Source organism: Melospiza georgiana, chromosome 4 (assembly GCF_028018845.1).
Source record: "Melospiza georgiana isolate bMelGeo1 chromosome 4, bMelGeo1.pri, whole genome shotgun sequence".
NCBI lineage: Eukaryota > Metazoa > Chordata > Aves > Passeriformes > Passerellidae > Melospiza > Melospiza georgiana.
The window spans coordinates 35,259,129-35,276,561 of NC_080433.1; the positions used below are offsets into that span (position 1 = coordinate 35,259,129).

The window sequence follows — 17,433 nt, forward strand, 5'->3', positions numbered from 1 at the left end:
TATCATTGCATTGCTGTAACTCTGATGCATTCTGACACAACTAATTAATAATGAATTTCTATTTTATTTCAGAATTGGGTTTTGTATGTATGTATCTTTAAGGTCTTTCTACCATAGTAAGTATGACTGGATAAAGTACAGAAAAAACAAATTTAAGCAGCAAAATCTTTAATGTTTGTCTAAGATAAATTTCAAAATCTAATTTACCATAAAAAAGAGGTAAGTCAGATACTCAGTGAGATCTAGTAGTGCTCTAGCTAATGCTATTGGATGGAAAATGATTCTGTTCCGATTTTTCAGTAGCAGCAGTATAAAATGCTAAGAAAAGAGTGTTTTTCAGTACTATAAATTTTATTTGAGCAAAAGTCTGCTCACAAAGAATTTTGTGTCAAAAAAATCTGCAAAATCAAGTTCACAGACAGCTAAGTTAGAATTCAAATGACATGAGCATAGGCATCTAAAGCTGTTGGGGGTGCCTTAGGGTATCCAAGGCATCTGTATGGGGCAGATGTGAGGCAGATCAAATGTGAACATCAACTGGACCAGCAGCTGGACCCCAGGATGTCCTAGGGCATCTCTCACATATAACTGAATTGACCTTCTAGGGTATGATCCAGTTTCATACAAAAAAAATCTAATTGTAGATGTCCACATGTAAACTGTCTGACTGCTGAAGAGCTGTGTTCCAATGATGGTGCTGAGTAGAATTTCACTGCCTGTAAGGGGAGTTCAGAAATTTTTCACAAACTCAGGCTTGTTAATAGGGAGCTGTATTCCATTCCTACTATATTTTCTTATATCGTTATTAATTTTACAGTAGAACTGACAGCACTTTTGGTTTTGTCTTGAACAATAATAAAATTGTCTTGTATTCTAGTATTTATTCTTGCCTATTCCATGGTTTTTTATGTGTAAGTAAAATAGAAGGGCAAAAATATTTTATTTATAATTTACAGAAAAATTAATTGGTATTTAAATGTCATAATATTTCTTTTCTAGACAGAAAAAGGGAGTGCCCTACATGAAGCAGCCCTATTTGGAAAGGTGGAGGTAGTACGCATTTTGCTTGAAACAGGTAAATCTGATTTACAGGAAACACTGAACAAATGCCCTTAATTTTCCTAATTTTGTATGTCCTTAAGTTTTGGTTATACAAATTACTGTTATCTTTATCAGCCTTTGCAAATCTAATCACATGTACTTCTCCTTAAAACAGTGTTCTTTTAGAATAAGAAATTGCTATACACAGAGAACAAAGGTGATGTTCAGACTCAGAAATTCCATATATGACTCAGTGTATGTCACTGTATTCTGAGAATAAATGTATTATGAGAACAAAATGGCTACGTAAAATTTTGTTATTCAGTCTGAAAGGCAGCCAAGAATATTCTTTGATGTAGAGACCGGAAGATTCATGTTCACATTTATTTCCTTCAGTTAGCTATTCCTAGCATACACACCATTCTGCTTGCTTCTTCATTTCCTGGATAAACTGAGTGCCTGCAAAGAAAGGGGAAGACGCTGTATCTCAGAGAATTGCATTTGTCCTGAAAGAAAAGAACAGGGATGTCAAGTCCAAACATAATACTACATAATAAGTTTCAGAATTGTTGTAGGTAAATTACTTATCTAGACAACTGTCTTCTCAGGTAAATGGTAATACCAATGAGAATGAAAATTCTTAGAAATAATTTCTTACAGATCCATGAACTTCCATTACACTGAGGGATCTCGTTGGTTTTTATTATCAGTTCTTGTGGTATTACATATATATTGCAAAAGAAAGTATATCCTGCTTGCGGCTCTTCATCTGAATCTCAATGAGTGTATCCCTGACCTCAAACCTGTTTTCTGAAAAAAATGGTCCTTCTGAGTTACTTCTCTCTTTGGATGAAAAAGAAGGCGGCTGAAAGGGATCTTTACCTGCCCTCGAAAAGGCCGTTTTATTTCCTAAAAAAGGAAGGACTGGAGAACATCACACAAGCATAGGAAGCCCTTTAGACCACTGAAAAAGCCCACCTTTTTCAGATTAATATATGTTGCAGCCTCTACCAGCATAAAGTTGTCAAGACAGTGGAGTAGAATCTTCACTGTGAACCTTCAACCCCAAATGCTCTGCACTTCTGCAACACTCCCGACTTCTGCCTTTTGTACCTAACAATCCCTTCTTTTCTAGCTCTGCTTAAAAAAAAGAGTCAGAAGATGTTATAAGTAGCTGCTACAAAGAAAAGATGTGAGTTGGTATGTCTGGCCTATGAAAGTCAACTGCCACTGCTAAATAGCCCAGTAATATTTTGGTTTTGTTTTCAGTGAAAAAAATTTGTATTTCTCACAAAGCAAATTAGGAAAATGTTCATTGGGTTAGGAAACTGCAGCCTTTTCTGGGTGCTTTCAGAATGTCCTTTTAAATCCTGCTTCCTCTGTTTTTCTCTGGTGTCCTGAGAAGAATTTCAGGGTTTTTTTGCTAGGACATTTAATATTTTTACTTTTTATCAAAGCACATCTAAACTGAAAAACAACTTAAGCATTCCTACCATAAGGCAAAATTTCCAAGGAAGCTCCTACAAGGCAAAGGTAGAGTCATGCTGTACCCTGTACAACAGGTCCTGATCCAGGGCAGGCCTCAAACTTAATTCACAGTTTTAAGCCCAACCTGAGGAAATCCTGTGGCTGTTCATAGTGTCTGTATTCTACACATGGATATTTCAGTCTATTCATGGCATGAGTTTTGAAAATGTTGCCATGAAGTACAACTTTATTAACATATAGATAAAAAACTTTTTCAGTCTTGCTCCCAAAACACATACTGGTACTCTGGACCAGAAAGTTCCACCAGAAAGTTCCCAATGAATTAAAGTAGTATGGAGAGAAATGTAGGAAAAACAATCAGAGAATTTATTGATTTTACAAAATATCCTTTTCAGCATGGTCGTTCTTTAGGAGCAATCTGTTAAAATAATCCCAAGTTTGGTTACTTTATATCCCTATGATATACAGAAACATAAAAACCATCCCTGTCAGCAGGTGAATTTTAGGCTGCTTGAGCTTTAAAAAGAAATGTATCCTCTACTTCAGCTGTAATGCAGTTGTAAAACCATTTGCTTTCAATTTGTCAGAAACTCAGTCTGATATAACACATTTATAATCCAAAGCATTTAGGGTTAAGTATTCCACCACAGATCCATTTCTTTTTCAGGAATTGATACCAACATAAAGGACAGTTTGGGTAGAACAGTTTTGGATATACTTAAAGAGCATCCATCTCAGCAGTCTCTCCAAATTGCAGCTCTACTTCAAGGTAAGGCATATTCAATTACGCATTTGTTAGATACAATAGAGAAATATTATTGTGTACTGTGATTTCTAATCTTTAAATGTTTCATTACACAAAGGAACAGCCTTTTGATTTAAAAAGACCAGTTGAACAAAAATAAGTTGTCCAATATTTGAATTTCAGAGTAAACCCTTTCTTTTTTGCAGGCCACTGACATTACCATGGTGTGTCACTTATACTTAGTCTTTTAACTTTCTTCATTACACCATAACATATTGTAATATTTCAGTAGCAGTTCCATTAAATTGTAATGATAACCTACAATTGAAATGCTTGATTTGTAGCAACTAAATGACTGAAAGATGATGGCAATTTTTCAAACAATTTCATTATATTTTCTCATTTTCCTTAAATGAAAAAAAAAAAAAAAAACAAAAAAAACAACCAGGCAGTATTTCTTGTTATTGTAGGAGAAATAATAAGTTTTCTGTACATGCATTTGTTCTCATTCTCCATCATACGTTCATGGTGTAAGGTTGATGGAAGTTCATTGTTTACTTCAATCTTCTACTCTAGAAGATGTTTGTAAAGTGATGAAACATGAACTACAACATTATCCAGTGTTAAACGCCATTTCTGTGGAATTCTATGGAATTTGTTCCCTGTGTTTTCAGCTTAGCCTTTCATTAAGTGCATTTGAGAGAGGAGGTCTCTGCAGTGCTGCATCTTCATTTGTATTTATTCCCACCATTAAATAAGCCATTTTAATCAGTTCAGTGGTGGTTTTGCACCTGACAGGCTCCCTCATAACTGTATTTTCTAAGAACATTTCTTAGAGAAAATGAGGTCATGTAGCCATACTGTGCCATTTCTTTTCTGAATTACTTCCAAACTACATCAAAGAATTGACCAGGTTCCATAAAGTTTTCTAGTAAGATGATGGACTGAAGATACAAAGCTCCTATAAGTATAGTGAAAATTTTGCAGGCTCTAGGAGAGGTATTCCTGTAAGGAGCAGATTCATGTTAGAGCTGAACCAGTGAACAGATTGCCTTGAGGTCTCCCTCTCTCCCTTCTTCTATTTTCTTTTGCCTTTCCCCTCACTTTCCCCCTTCCTCCTCCTCTACTTCCACCTACACATTTCCCTTACATATTCCCGACTTACATGGGACTTCAAAGTGACTTGATTCAGTTCACAAACTGGTAGAATACAAAATATATATTTATGATATATATAAAATAATGAAAAATAATATCAAAAATGTAGAGCTATACCTTCTATAGTTTTAATTAGCTTGCCTTCTGTGTGATTCAGGTCTCCAAGTTACCTCTGTCCCAGGTGACTGACAGTAATGTGCATTGAAAAGTGGGAAGGAAGAGATGTGTGGGGGACACAGGGCTTCCCCTGTCAACAGAAGGGAGTTTCTAATTTGAGTCAGACTTAAACTTCAGCCTTTAAGTCCTCACAGAGCTGCAGCATGAACGCAGTACCATGTAGAGGAAAAGAGTGTTAACGTCATCCTGGAACTTGTTCAGTGACAGGAAAACAGTCAGTCAGAACTCCCACTTTCTTAGACATCCAAATCAATCATCCTTCAGGTACTGATTTAAGATGCATCATAAAATCCCATCACCAACTAAACTAATTTTAATTTTATTGCTTCTTTTTTGTTCCATTTTATCCTTATTGTAAAAACCTTGCAGTCTCTAACCCCACTGATGAATATTTTTTTGCTCTGTGAGTAAAAAGCACCACACTCCCTCTCATGGGTTTCTCATATTGATGGATCAGTAGCTGCCCTCAGTCTTTACCACACACACACACACAGAAAAAGAAATCTATTAATTTCAATCAATTTTTTTGCTTTGCCATGCAGTCTTTTTCAAAAGTATGCCTTGAAGTATAAAAATGACTGCTTAGTAGTTGCAGCTCTTATTAGTGTGATGAAACTGTCTTGTAATGAGCAGCTGTTTATTTTTGCTCTCTGCCTATAATCAGAAGTGATGTGCAAGAATGAAAAATAGTTACAAGATGCCATTCTGATTCCTAAGACAACCTGAGGAGCTCCTTCAGAACTCGCATATATTCTTTTGAGGAACTTACATATATTCTTTTTCATCAGCAAAATGTTCACTGAATCCTTATCCATCAAAGTATGAGCTGAAGTTGAAAAAATCAGGATTCAGTACTAGCACTACTGATGATGCAGTTGACCTACCCTCCTCTAAAAGACAGCTGACTATAGTCTTCACTAAAATGTGAAGAATAAATAGGATAAATACCTATTGTAGCTGAAAAATCAGTGAAGCACTAGAATTTTTGGAATCCTGAATGTACTATAATTGAGTTTGACTTCAGTGCATAATGAATTCCATGCTAAGAAAGGGCAATTACTGAGAGAGATTTCATGGCCTCCAGATACATTCCTGTTAAGGCTGCTGTCTTCAAATGGTTGTCTAGAGCAGCTTACGTGGCTCTTTCATGTAGACATATAGGAAATAGAAATTAAATTAATGATGTCAGAAAATTACTGGCCAATTTTTTTAAGTTTCTTGCTAATGTTGTGCTTTATGCAGACAAAGTGGGATTTATTTGTTCTTTTACCTTGTTGCAAGGATAGACTAAGATGTTATCACCAAGTATTGTCATTAATTTTTTCTGGTTCCCACTTGCACTGTTCTGAGTGTCACTTTACAGTTTATAGTATTAACATAGCATAGTATTTGTCCCTGCCATAAAACATTAGCTTTCAAAATATAAAACCAAGGCTAAAGGATGCATATGAACAGGCTGGCAGAAGTGGGCAAGGAAATTATGTGACTGGTATTACTGGTGGGCCTGTTATGCAGAGGAATAACAGAGTTGGAAGAAATGTTTAGAAAGAAAATCAGTTGGCTTTGGGGTTATTTATAAGAAACTCCTTCAAGGAGATGAAATTTCTGTGTTTGGAAGCAGTTAATGGAGGTAGTAATACTAAATCCCATGAGCTGATACTAGAGCCAGTAAGGCTGATAGCCACCTGTGAATAAATGCCCTCCCAGAATTTAAGAATTGTGGATAGAAATTGTTCTCCCTCTTTTAAAGAGTATTTAGACAACTACTTTTTACAGATTGTAGGTTTAAAGAAGCAAGGCCTTTTGCTTGTGAGGTTTTAGAAGTGATCCTAGCATTCCTGTGATCTTTATTTTACACCTTTTCTCCCTATCCTGAGAAAAGAGCAATGGAAGTTTCTGCAAAAGTTTTTTTATATGTGTGTGTGTGTTTGCAAAGTCTGCTGCCTTTTTTGAGGTGTTGGCACGTTATCTGGTAGAAGGAAAATAAATTAAAAGATCGCTTTAATGAGCAGCAGGAAAAAGGTTGAGTAAACTATAGACCTATTTTTTTTTTTAATGTCCTGTTAATTATAGTTTGAATTAATAGAAATGACAGTTCAGGTTTTACTTCTATTTTTTTTGTATATGCCACATCATTTTCTGTGTCTTCATCAGATCTGAGTAGCATTGAACTCAAAATGCTTATTAGGGTTTAGATTCTTAATGTAGTAAGGAATAAATAGATATGTAAGTACTATGTACTGGAAGAGCAGAGAACTAGGATACTGTGCCAAGCAAGGCCAAGCTACTGGATGCATTTCATGGGTGCAGTGAAACAAGAGCACTCAGTGCTGAAGCAGTTAACAGTACTGGCACATAGGGCTTTTATAATTAGGCATTGGAGATAAAAAGGATGTTGCCAAGGCTAGTAGGCCTAAAATTAAACCAACCAGCTGTGTTTTAGTTTCAGCACATGTGAACGTGACGCAGGTGCAAGCTGCACTGTCTTTCAACTCTTTCTGCGCAGCCCACTATGCTGTCTATTAGAATCTTGCTCTTTTACTATTTCTGGAAGCAGAATTCTCATTATTATGAAACAAGATAGTAGATAAACAGATGAAAAATGGCATGAGCCCCAGTAAACGCTGCTGCACAGACAGTATGGAGGGAGATGCAGTGGAAAATGCATTCCTCTATTCTGCTGAAGCTGCTCAGGAACCTAACATTGTACCTGTTACCAAATTATTAATAAATGGAAAATACATAAGCAGCTGCAGAACCATAACTCCTTTCTATTCTTCTCTGCCTAAATAGCTTTGGTGACATTAGCACTGGCTTTTTTTGTTGTTGTTTTTTTTTTTTAATGTATTCTCACCCTCTCCTCTTTCTGTGGACAAGCAGATCTTCCATTCTGTTGAGTGCAGGACGCCAGCCTCAGTCAAGGCTGGAAGAATGGAATAGATTTTCAATCAAGAATTTAATTAAAGCTGCATGGGATGAAAATAATTGAGGTCTAAATTCCTCTTCATTGTTTTGGTTTTGTTTTTATCTTGTTTTGTTTATGGGTTCATTTTGTTTTGTTTTTCTGGGGCCTTTTCAACTTCTGTAGGCCCTTGTGCAAAGGCTGTAGAGCATTGACTGCATTCATGAATTAATTTAACTGCTGTTGTTGTGACTTAAAGTTTAGCTGCAACCTTACCTATCTCACAATCGTAGGAGTACTTCAGTGCCTGTTTCTGTTATCTTCCCTGAACACATGCACAAAAACATCCATTGATTTTGACTTTCTCTGGGATTCAGTTTACCATTTAGAGATTGTCCTCTGAAATTTAGGAGACTGAGGTGAAGCTCCATCTCAGCTTGTCTGTCACCTTAGCACACCTGACCATGGTAGTTCCCAGTCAGGTTCCTGCTACTGCAGCTGCTTTAAAGAGAAAAGGAATTGGGTCACAAAGCCTCGGAGGGTTCCTTCCCATGGGGGCAAGTGAACTGTTTTGGGAGGAGCTTTTTGAGAGTTTCCTGGCTGGGCCAGCACTCGATAGAGCTGCAGAATCCCCTGACAGGTTCTGGAAGATCTTAGAGAGGGCAGAGGGTTTTTTGAAGATTGCTGCCCTTCAGGAAGGTGTGAAGGAGGTGTATGCACCCCTCTGCAGGGATATTGGCTATGGAGGCGACTGGTTTCTGTAAGTTTTATTTCTCTGATCTAGTTACTTGGAGAGTGTCTTCTGCTTAAAAAGGTGAGTGTTCATATTTATATTCTGGTCAAATTTGGCCTTTTTGCCTTTTTTAGAGGTTTTAAAGAGTGTTTTGGTCTTCCTAGGGAAAAATTGTTCTAGAAAGAATTCTATATGAATCTACCACATGGCATGGCTGAAGTAGGGTATATAAAAAAAAGAAACCAGCTTATACTTAATTTAAAGGAAAATAAGGATTAAAATTGGTTTTTATTTATCATTAAAATAAAAAGTTTTCCGAGGTGAATATAACCATTACTTTAACAGCCAAGGTTTGTAAACAAAGCAGAGCTCCTAACCCTACAACCTCGGTGAGAAATTAGGATCTAAGAGGAGCTGAAGTTTAAGCAAGTTGTGCTTTTATATTCCTTGGAAGTTCAGGAGCAGCTCTAGCTGAGCTGGGCCATGCTCTCTTCATGCTTGAGAGGCAGCTGTGTTTCTCTGCTTATATGTTCAGTCTTTTCCATCTCTTTGGCTTTGGCCTAACTGGTATTACAGAAACTAAGAAAGCTGGAGTTCCAACTGTTTGAACTTCCCAGAGCTTGTTCCCTGCTTGAGTTATGTTCCCCACTCTTCTTATTTCCACTGCTGTGTGACCACTTGTATGGTATTACTTTTTGTGCACAGCACCCAATTTAGGTTGAGCGGGGCTTTGACAAAATCTGGTAACTACAGAAAGCCATCCTACTAAACTGATCAAGTTTTTTTTAACTCTTGGTATCAAGAGCTGCAGTAGTCCTCACTTTACACTGAGCTGTAAGGTGAAGAGGTTAACTGGTCCATTCTTCCCATAATGAATTCGACAGGTTGTGTCCTAAACAGCCTTTACTGTCCCCTATGGTAGGAATGATGAGTTTTCCTCTAAAATTGTGTAAAACCACAGATGGGGACACTGTTCTGGTCATGAAGTGGTATAAGTCACTAAGCTTAGCTTTGTTCTGAATTCTTTTTTGGCTTTGAGAAAAATGATCCACCCTGATCAGTCTCTCAAGCACCCAGCAGTGAGGATTTGAAGATGGATTCCTAGCCAGCTGCAGGTGATTAGAATGCAGCTGCTGGTAAAAGTATCCGGTGCTTTTGTGTGTTTTTTCTTTGGCTCTTGATACAGATCACCTGTTCTGTGTCTCTCTCTGACAGTATTATGAGTAAGTGTACATTTACCTAGACTATAAGCCTCTTTAAACTGAGGCCCTGTCTTTATGTTGTATGTATCTGGTAGAATTTTCAATAGTATAAACCAAGTTAGGAGTAGTAGTCCCACAAAAGCGCAAAGTCTCAAGGGTTGTGCCCTAAAACATTGGTATGCAGCCAGCCTATTGTAAGCTTTTTGTGCCATAGCTTGTGACAGCCAGCTGTAAAGATTTCCTGGAAGGAACTCTGTGGTTTTTAAAGTAAGTATTTAAGACTTATTTTGAACTTGGGATTCCTCTTCAGGACTAGCCTCCAGGAGGTAATTGCATTGGTCTGGAAGCGAGGACTGACAAAGAGCAAAAATAGAGAATTACTTTAAAACGACAGACCTGTATGATTATGTGAGAACAAGGTTAGAGTTCTTCGCAATATCTCCTTTATTTCCTCTGCTAATTATAGCTGTAATAATCTAATAATTGTAACACTCACCTGATAGAATTATGTTTCCTTTTGGACAGTTGCATAATTACCAAGCAAGCATTTTTCATTAATGAATTTTCTTTTAGTTTTCTTTGGATATGGATTCCTTTTTATCCTATCCCCATCTTGCACATTAACTTGACAAATACTGTCTCTGACAGAGCTGGAAAACATTCCAGAGCATTTTGTCATGGTGTTAGTTTTCTCATAGTCTCCTACAGTTCGTATTTGCTTTCAGACCCACACAAACACAAAATTTTCATATGATGAAATTTATGACAGCTAATGCCAGGGACCACTGCCAGTCATTAACCTTAATATATGGCACTTTCAAATCATACCATTTAAAAAAAAATACCCCAACAATCTGCAAGGCATTTTGAAACTGCTTGCTGTTCTATGCCATTTCCAATTTCAATTTCTCAGATGTCTATTTTATCACAGATTGTATTTGGGTTTTGGGATTTGTTATTTAATCATGAGTAACAGCAAGCTTAACAAGTGCATTTATAGACTGCAGAAATTAAATCGGGGAGATTTCACTTCCCAGAAACTCCTTAGTCCTTCAGTGTGATACTGATGAAAGACATTATTGTGCTTTGGTGCTCTGTGTGTTGCAACATATGCTATTATTGTTATCACAATGAAATTATTTAAAAAATTTAATAAACTCAAGAAAATGCAGATGCAGAATAACTCCCCAAATTGAGAACCAGTTACTCTGCTGGAAAAAAGTGCCACTATTGCAGAAATTAACTTCTCATTTACTATTGCACTGCAATTCATTAATGTTTTGGTCTTTCATTGAGGTAGCTTGTGGAGAAAAGCACATGAAAATAATGTAGATATTTATAAGAAAAGAACAGTAATGACATTGAAATTTAGCACATTCATTATTTCATGTTTTTCTGTTTTTATAAACGTTGTGAACATGGGGCAAGGGAAGTTTTAAGGAGAAAAAACAGAAGTTTCAGCACACTGCTTTTTAGACTGTTATTTTTAACTAAATTTTCAGGGGTGCTTTTGGTTTTTCCTCATGTCCTGTGTTACTGTATCTGTGCTGCAAGCAGAGTATTTGACTTTCTTATATCAATGTTTGTATGGATTTTGAACATCCTGAATATCTTGACAAAAAAGTCTCCACAAACTTAGAATAAAAGTGTTTTTTAACTGTAATAATGTAAAAGAACAGTCATGTTGATGTTTCAAGGAGGCAAGAAAAACACAGGGATGATCTCAACTGATTACCCTTACAATGAGATTTCTGTAGCTGTTTCCACAGACTGAAGCACTGGCTATTTTAGTGTTTTACAGTACTTTCAACAAATGACTGCCTGGCAGCAGTGTTTATGAATAATTATTAAAGGGTTGTGATATTAATGTTTGTCAATGGCAATATTAATATTCATAATAATATTGTTATGAGTAATAATTATTACAGGATTTTAATATGAAAATTTGAAAAGTCTTTAATGAAAAATGAAGTAGAAAATATACTTTTGATTGAAATAAACCCACTTAATTCAGACTTTTAAGTGTATTTGTATCTTTAACTTGCAGAATATATGGAAACAGGAAATGCAAGCATTTCAGAGGAATGCCCACTGGAATGTGCAGAACATCAGTCTTGCGTTTTGTCTCCAGAAGTTCCTCCATCTCCAAAGGCTAAAAGTAAATACATGTACTCTGAATGCAAAAGCTGCACTGAATTTCTCTTTAATATTAACATTCATACAAACTTACAAAGTAGAAAAAAATTTGAGAAAGTTATTGATATCGTCTGTTTTTTTTTCCTACCATGAATCACTTATCTTGACTTACATACACTGTAATCCATGTCATATAGAAAAGCAAGGAACTGTGTTCTCAGAAAGGGCAGGTCACTAATGGATTACAATTTACTGCATTGTTTGATCTTAAATATTTTTGCTTTATCTGACCTTATCCATTGCATAATCAAGCAAAACAAAAATACTCAATATGTTGAAATACTCTGCAGGTATTGTTTGCATTTGGGTTAAAAATTGAGTTTACTTCATCCTCCCTAATGAGTGCATCTACCAATGGTTTCACATTTGGAAGCCTCTTTCAAAGGTCACAAATGTACTGCTCTTCCTTTTGTCTTCTAACACAGCTTTCATACACTGTAGCAGTCACTTGTGTGCATGTGTTTTCATTTTATGTTCTGATTTACCATTTCCTCACCACAGCCACTAAAACAGGGCATGTCCTGAGTGTGGTGTCTTTCATGAAAGTCATCCACCTGTAGAACCAAACCTAACTTCTATCTTCAGTAATCATCCAGAATGAATGTAATTGACTGCTGGCAAATAACTGAACCTGTCCTTGGTTTTGTTGTGTGAGTTATTTTGCTTAGTAGTGATTTTTTTTGTTTGTTGGCGTTGTTTGTTGAGTTTTTTTGGTCTTTTTTTAACGTGTTCTTTTTTTTCTTTAACATGTTCACTGGGAGAGTTTTTATTCATGAGAGAATGAAGCTTCCTGATGCATGTCAGGTTATGATCTTCATGGTAATAGTGAACAAATGTTGTAGTTCCTATAATATTTCCCATTGGGGTGCTTAACACATATGTGGTATGTGAAGATAAATAGCTCCTTTGAGATTAGCAGGATTGTGAAGCCAACTGTGCAATAGAAATGTCTGTTCTGAAATTAAGCAGCAAATAATTTTAAAATATGTATTACTTTTTAAAATAATAAGGTTATGATCTCACATTCCTTATTTCCTCTTACAAGGTATAAATAATGTAAAACATCCTACCTGACTTTTGCTTGTGTATTCTGTAATCTGATACTAAAGGAGAGAAATAGTACTTGATCGTGCTTCCCATCCATCTGTCTGCCATTCGCTGACAATCTAATTTCAGATAATTTAAACCAACTTTGGAAGAGGGATAGCTGTATCAATTACCTTTCTGTGACTTTCATGAAAATAGGGAGCTGGATAGAGGCTAAAGGCCCTAATTAGTCCCTGCCCTGAAAGAAATAGATAAAATCTGTCTTTTATGTATTCTGGCTGCAATCAGCCAGTCAGCTAGTGCACTCTCACCCAGAGTCCAGTTTTGTCACACAGAACACATTCTTGCTTAGTAAGAAATACTGCAGGCCATATGTGGGAGAACGTGGGACTAGGGACGTGAATGTAGTTCTGTAGGAAGCAGTAGTTCTTGTTCTTATTAAAAAAATCACTGTATCATGATTTTGGAGTAGTTTTTAATATTTAGGTATTTTAGTTCCAATTTTTAGTTATAATATTAATCTGGAATAATCCCAATTTACTAATTAAAAAGCAGAATATAAATAAACCCGATTATAATTTGTCTTAATTTACAATTTTTGTGCAAAGCTACCATTGACTAAGAGTAGAAAGATTAAATGCTTTTAATTCACCACTTCTAGTCTTCTCTCTGAAAATTTTGGTAATAACTGGCCATGGTTATACTTTAAATATATTTTTGAGTATTTGTGTTTACTTAGCATCGCAAACAGCAACTATGAATAAAATGAAACAGAGTTCTAGACCAAGCAGATACAGTTTTATCAGTGGATTCTGTAGTTATGTGAACGTACTTAAGTCGGGTTTATGTATGCTGAGCTTAATATGCTCACTCTGTTTTTCCTTTTCAGCATTTTATTTCCAAAGATGGAGTAACATGGAAGCATCTGTATTTTATCAAGTCTAGGCACTGCAGTTTTCACCTTTTGACTGTTGTAAACCTAGTTTAAAAAAGGGGTTTCTTACTTGCTCCTGGAAACTCTTGGTCTTTTTCATTTTTCATTGCAATTACTAAAGGTAGCTGTGTAACACACACACAGTACATAATCAGAATCCAATGTGGTTGATCATAATGAGTAGCTTTTCAGTCTGTGGAGGCCTTGCTGCTACCAGTGGATTATTTGCAGAATGGTTAGCACTCAGTGTGTTTCTAGTACTTATTACGACTGCTATTTCCAATAGTGGTCCTCAGTATAGACACAGAAAGCCTATTTTCTTACTGTTCTGGCAGATTTCTTTAGTTAAGAAATCTGAAAAATTAAGGAGAAAACATGAAACACAGTGCAGAACTCACTAAGTGTGGGTTTCTGATAGACTGCTGTAGGAAGGCATGTTTTAAGCATGTAGGGTTTGCCCAGTATATTCTTCCACCATTCCATTTAATCCTGGGAGAGTGAGCAAGAATTATTCATAAAGCATAGCTGCTTTGATGGGGGAGATATGCATTCTTAGTCACTCACAGTTTACAGAGCTTACGTAGTGTATTAATTACAGCAGCAAACATGAATCCGATGCAGAGTATGGGGTATTGATTTTGTATGTTTGTAGAAACTTTCCTTTCCTGGATTAATTTTACATTCTTGGATAGTTGCTATTTCTATAAATTTTCAGGATTAGAAAACATAGAAAGGGTAAGTATATATTCATCCTAATTAAATGCAAGGTACAGGGCAATGCAGAAGTATGTAGATTGCCTCAAGCAAATTCCTAGCCTGGAACAAGATGCCATTATTTTTGAGCAGAGAATGGTGCATGAAGATCATTGTTTAGAAGATAAGGTATGGAAAATAATAGATGATAAAGTTTAAAGAATGTGCATTTCCTTTTTAGGCATAAATTACCCCAGTATTCTAATTACTGACTAATGGTGTGTCTGTTTTTAAAGGTGAAGCTGTGACTGGAGAATTATCAAAGCTCTTAGATGAAATCAAATTGTGCCAAGAAAAGGAATACTCTTTTGAAGATCTGTCTCATACACTATCAGACCATTATCTGGAAAATTTTAGTAAAGTATCAGAGGAAGATCTTATGACCAGTGGAAGCCAAACCAAGCTTAATGTAGTAAGTAAGATGGGATACAAGGACAATGTATTCAGTTACATCTGATTTATTTATAGCCCATTCAAGAAAGAAATAATAAAAGAGTGAGAATAGTGCAAGGTAACATTATAATAAAAAAAATATAACATGTGCTTCTTACAGATTTAGAATGTAATGTTCCCTTCATTTCCCAAAGGTATTGCTTAGCACACCTCAGAATGGCTTTTCATGTCACCACTAATTCAGGTTACTTGTTTTGAGCATGGCGAGTGCAAGGAAGGGGTTTTTTTGTGAAATCAGTGGAGATCAGTATGTTTAATACTGAATGCTAAATGTTAACAGAATCTGATCAGATATGCCACCAAAAGAACCAGCTAAACATCCTCAGTTATTTTTCTTCTACATTTTATTACTGTATAGCTTTCATGGTGGCCTAATGGTATTGAAGATTGAATCTCTAATACAGATAATTGTGGTTGTGATACTTCAGTGCTTTCCAACTACAGTTGAAGATAACTTCATTGCTACTAATATTATGAATAAAGTACTCTAGGATTAATTTTTTCTTTACTGTAACAAGGCTTTTTTTTAATTCTCTTCCTCATTAGGTTTCCTGGTTTTAGCTGGTTTAGACTGAAACTTAAATTGTGACACTAAATAAATGTGATTGCTCAGGGAATAAAGCAGAGAACAAAGGAAAACTGCTAAGTTGTAAATTTCAGTTAACGTTTTTCGTAAGTTAAGAAAAATTATGCTCTCTTCTGTGAGGAAAACCATGGCAAGTTAAAGACTTTCATGTTTTGGAGGATTTATTATGACATATGTAGACAAAATGAGATTTCCGAAGATGTGCAGCTACCCTGAAATGCAGTAGATACTTTTGAAAAGCCCTTCTAGATGTTTGAATGTTTAGATACATAACTCATATTGAACTGAATTTGAACAAGATACTAATCCCATTTAATCATTTTTAGATGCTTGTCTAGTGTCTCTCTGAATTTAGGTGCTAACTGCTATTTAAATCTTCTCAGCTGCTGTTTTGCAGAAAATGTATTCCATATAAATCTGTCTGCTCAGGCCTAAATGAAGTACAATATGAATAGAAAGTATTCAGACACTAAATCTGTGATTTCTGCGACAGGGAAATATGAAGGTAAATTAGGCAATATATTTTCTAGATATTTCATATATTTTGAATTGAACTAGATGTGGAAACAAATCTTTGAAATTGGAGACTGTTTGAAGCATTTTATGGTGCTTTCCTGCTGGGGCATCCAGCTTTTCTTTTAGAGAAAACTGTAGTCAAGATGATGGCTGTGCACTCCCAACATGAAGTTAGCATGGAGGGCAGAATATGTTTCCCCCTGCAGTAAACCCAGCTATACAGATCCGTATGGAGAGGACTCTTCGCTGTGATATGAGATTTTCCTGTTTGTTCTAAAGCAGCCATTTCATTTTAAATGTATTTTTGGGGTTATTCAGTCTGTTCAGATGCTACCTGGCTATCTTGCATTAAAAAAATGGAAGTTGCTTCCATTTTTGATACACCTTTTAATTTTGGGCAGGTACTGCCTTCCCTTTGTGTTTAGGCTCCCTGGGTGATGTGAAAAATCAATATGCTCTGTAAGGGGCCATGAAAGAGTAATTGGGAAGAAGCACTAAAGTGAAGAGATATGTGTAGCTCTGAAAATGATTGCAAAGGTGAATGCTGCCAAACTGCTCTGGGGGCAGGACCAGCAAGTGCAGTCAAGGAAGATGTGTGACAGTACAGTAATGATTGAAGAAACTTAAATGAATATTTATATAAGAACATGAAGATACAGAGAGAAAGAAGTGAAGATGTATATAGATGTGGAGAGTCAGAAATAGATTGCTTGGGTATGTATTAAAGAGAGATTCTTGCAGCTTTTTCTGACTTAAAGTTTTCTCCTCCATGGGAAGCTTCTGTAAGAATCTCAGTAGGTTAAGTGGGTTCTTATATTTTGTCTGCATTTATTCACCTCATATTTGCCTCTACTGCACATTCCAAGACCCTTTGAAAGTATGGGCAGCACAGGACACCCTATGGAGTCTGTCTGGAGCACAGACTCTTTCTGCCTGCTGGACTGAGTGTTGCCTTTCTCAGTTACCAGCTCCAACAGAGGGCTGGAGCTACACCTGGTGTGCTTCCACTAAGGAGCAGTTACTTCAGGTTTGTATCAGTTCATATTCAGGTTCATATCAGCAGATTTTTCCTAACTTTCATTGCTGGCTGTGCTGGCATCAGCTCTGAAGAGGTGTAGAAGTTAGCTCCCCATTGATAATGTGTTAGGTGGTGCCATTTCCTGAAACTTATGTCGATTCCAGAGACGATGACCGTTGAAGGCTTTTCAACTTCATGTAGTTCCGCAGTCTGAAAAGTTTCCAAATCCTATGTCATGCCACTTTGTGACCCTGAGGGAGATTCTGCAAAGGCCCTGGCTACTTGGAGACATCAGAATTTTTTGCATCGTGCTACTGTTTAGAAAAATAGGGGGCCAAGACTGGGGAATTTGATTTTAATAGTAACTTGTGGATCATAAACTTAGGAAGCTGGAGCAAGGAGCATCAGGAGCCACCTCCTGAGGATAGCATAGGCTTGGGAAAGAGAAGACATCAGGACGCAAAGTGTATTTCAAAGCATTTTT

General features: G+C 36.4%; 1 protein-coding gene across 9 annotated transcripts in view; it reads left to right on the forward strand.

Moving 5' to 3' along the window:
* Positions 1 to 17,433, forward strand: part of ANKS1B (ankyrin repeat and sterile alpha motif domain containing 1B) — a 408,202-nt gene that overhangs the window by 65,198 nt on the left and 325,571 nt on the right. For 8 of the 9 annotated variants that reach the window (XM_058022133.1, XM_058022128.1, XM_058022125.1 and 5 more), the window contains exons 5-8: positions 1,000 to 1,075; positions 3,197 to 3,298; positions 11,494 to 11,604; positions 14,613 to 14,788. In XM_058022133.1, coding sequence (XP_057878116.1) covers positions 1,000 to 1,075; positions 3,197 to 3,298; positions 11,494 to 11,604; positions 14,613 to 14,788 — 465 coding nt within the window. Of the gene's footprint in view, positions 1 to 999; positions 1,076 to 3,196; positions 3,299 to 11,493; positions 11,605 to 14,612; positions 14,789 to 17,433 lie in introns of those variants that run through there. The other variant, XM_058022129.1, reaches the window with a different exon arrangement.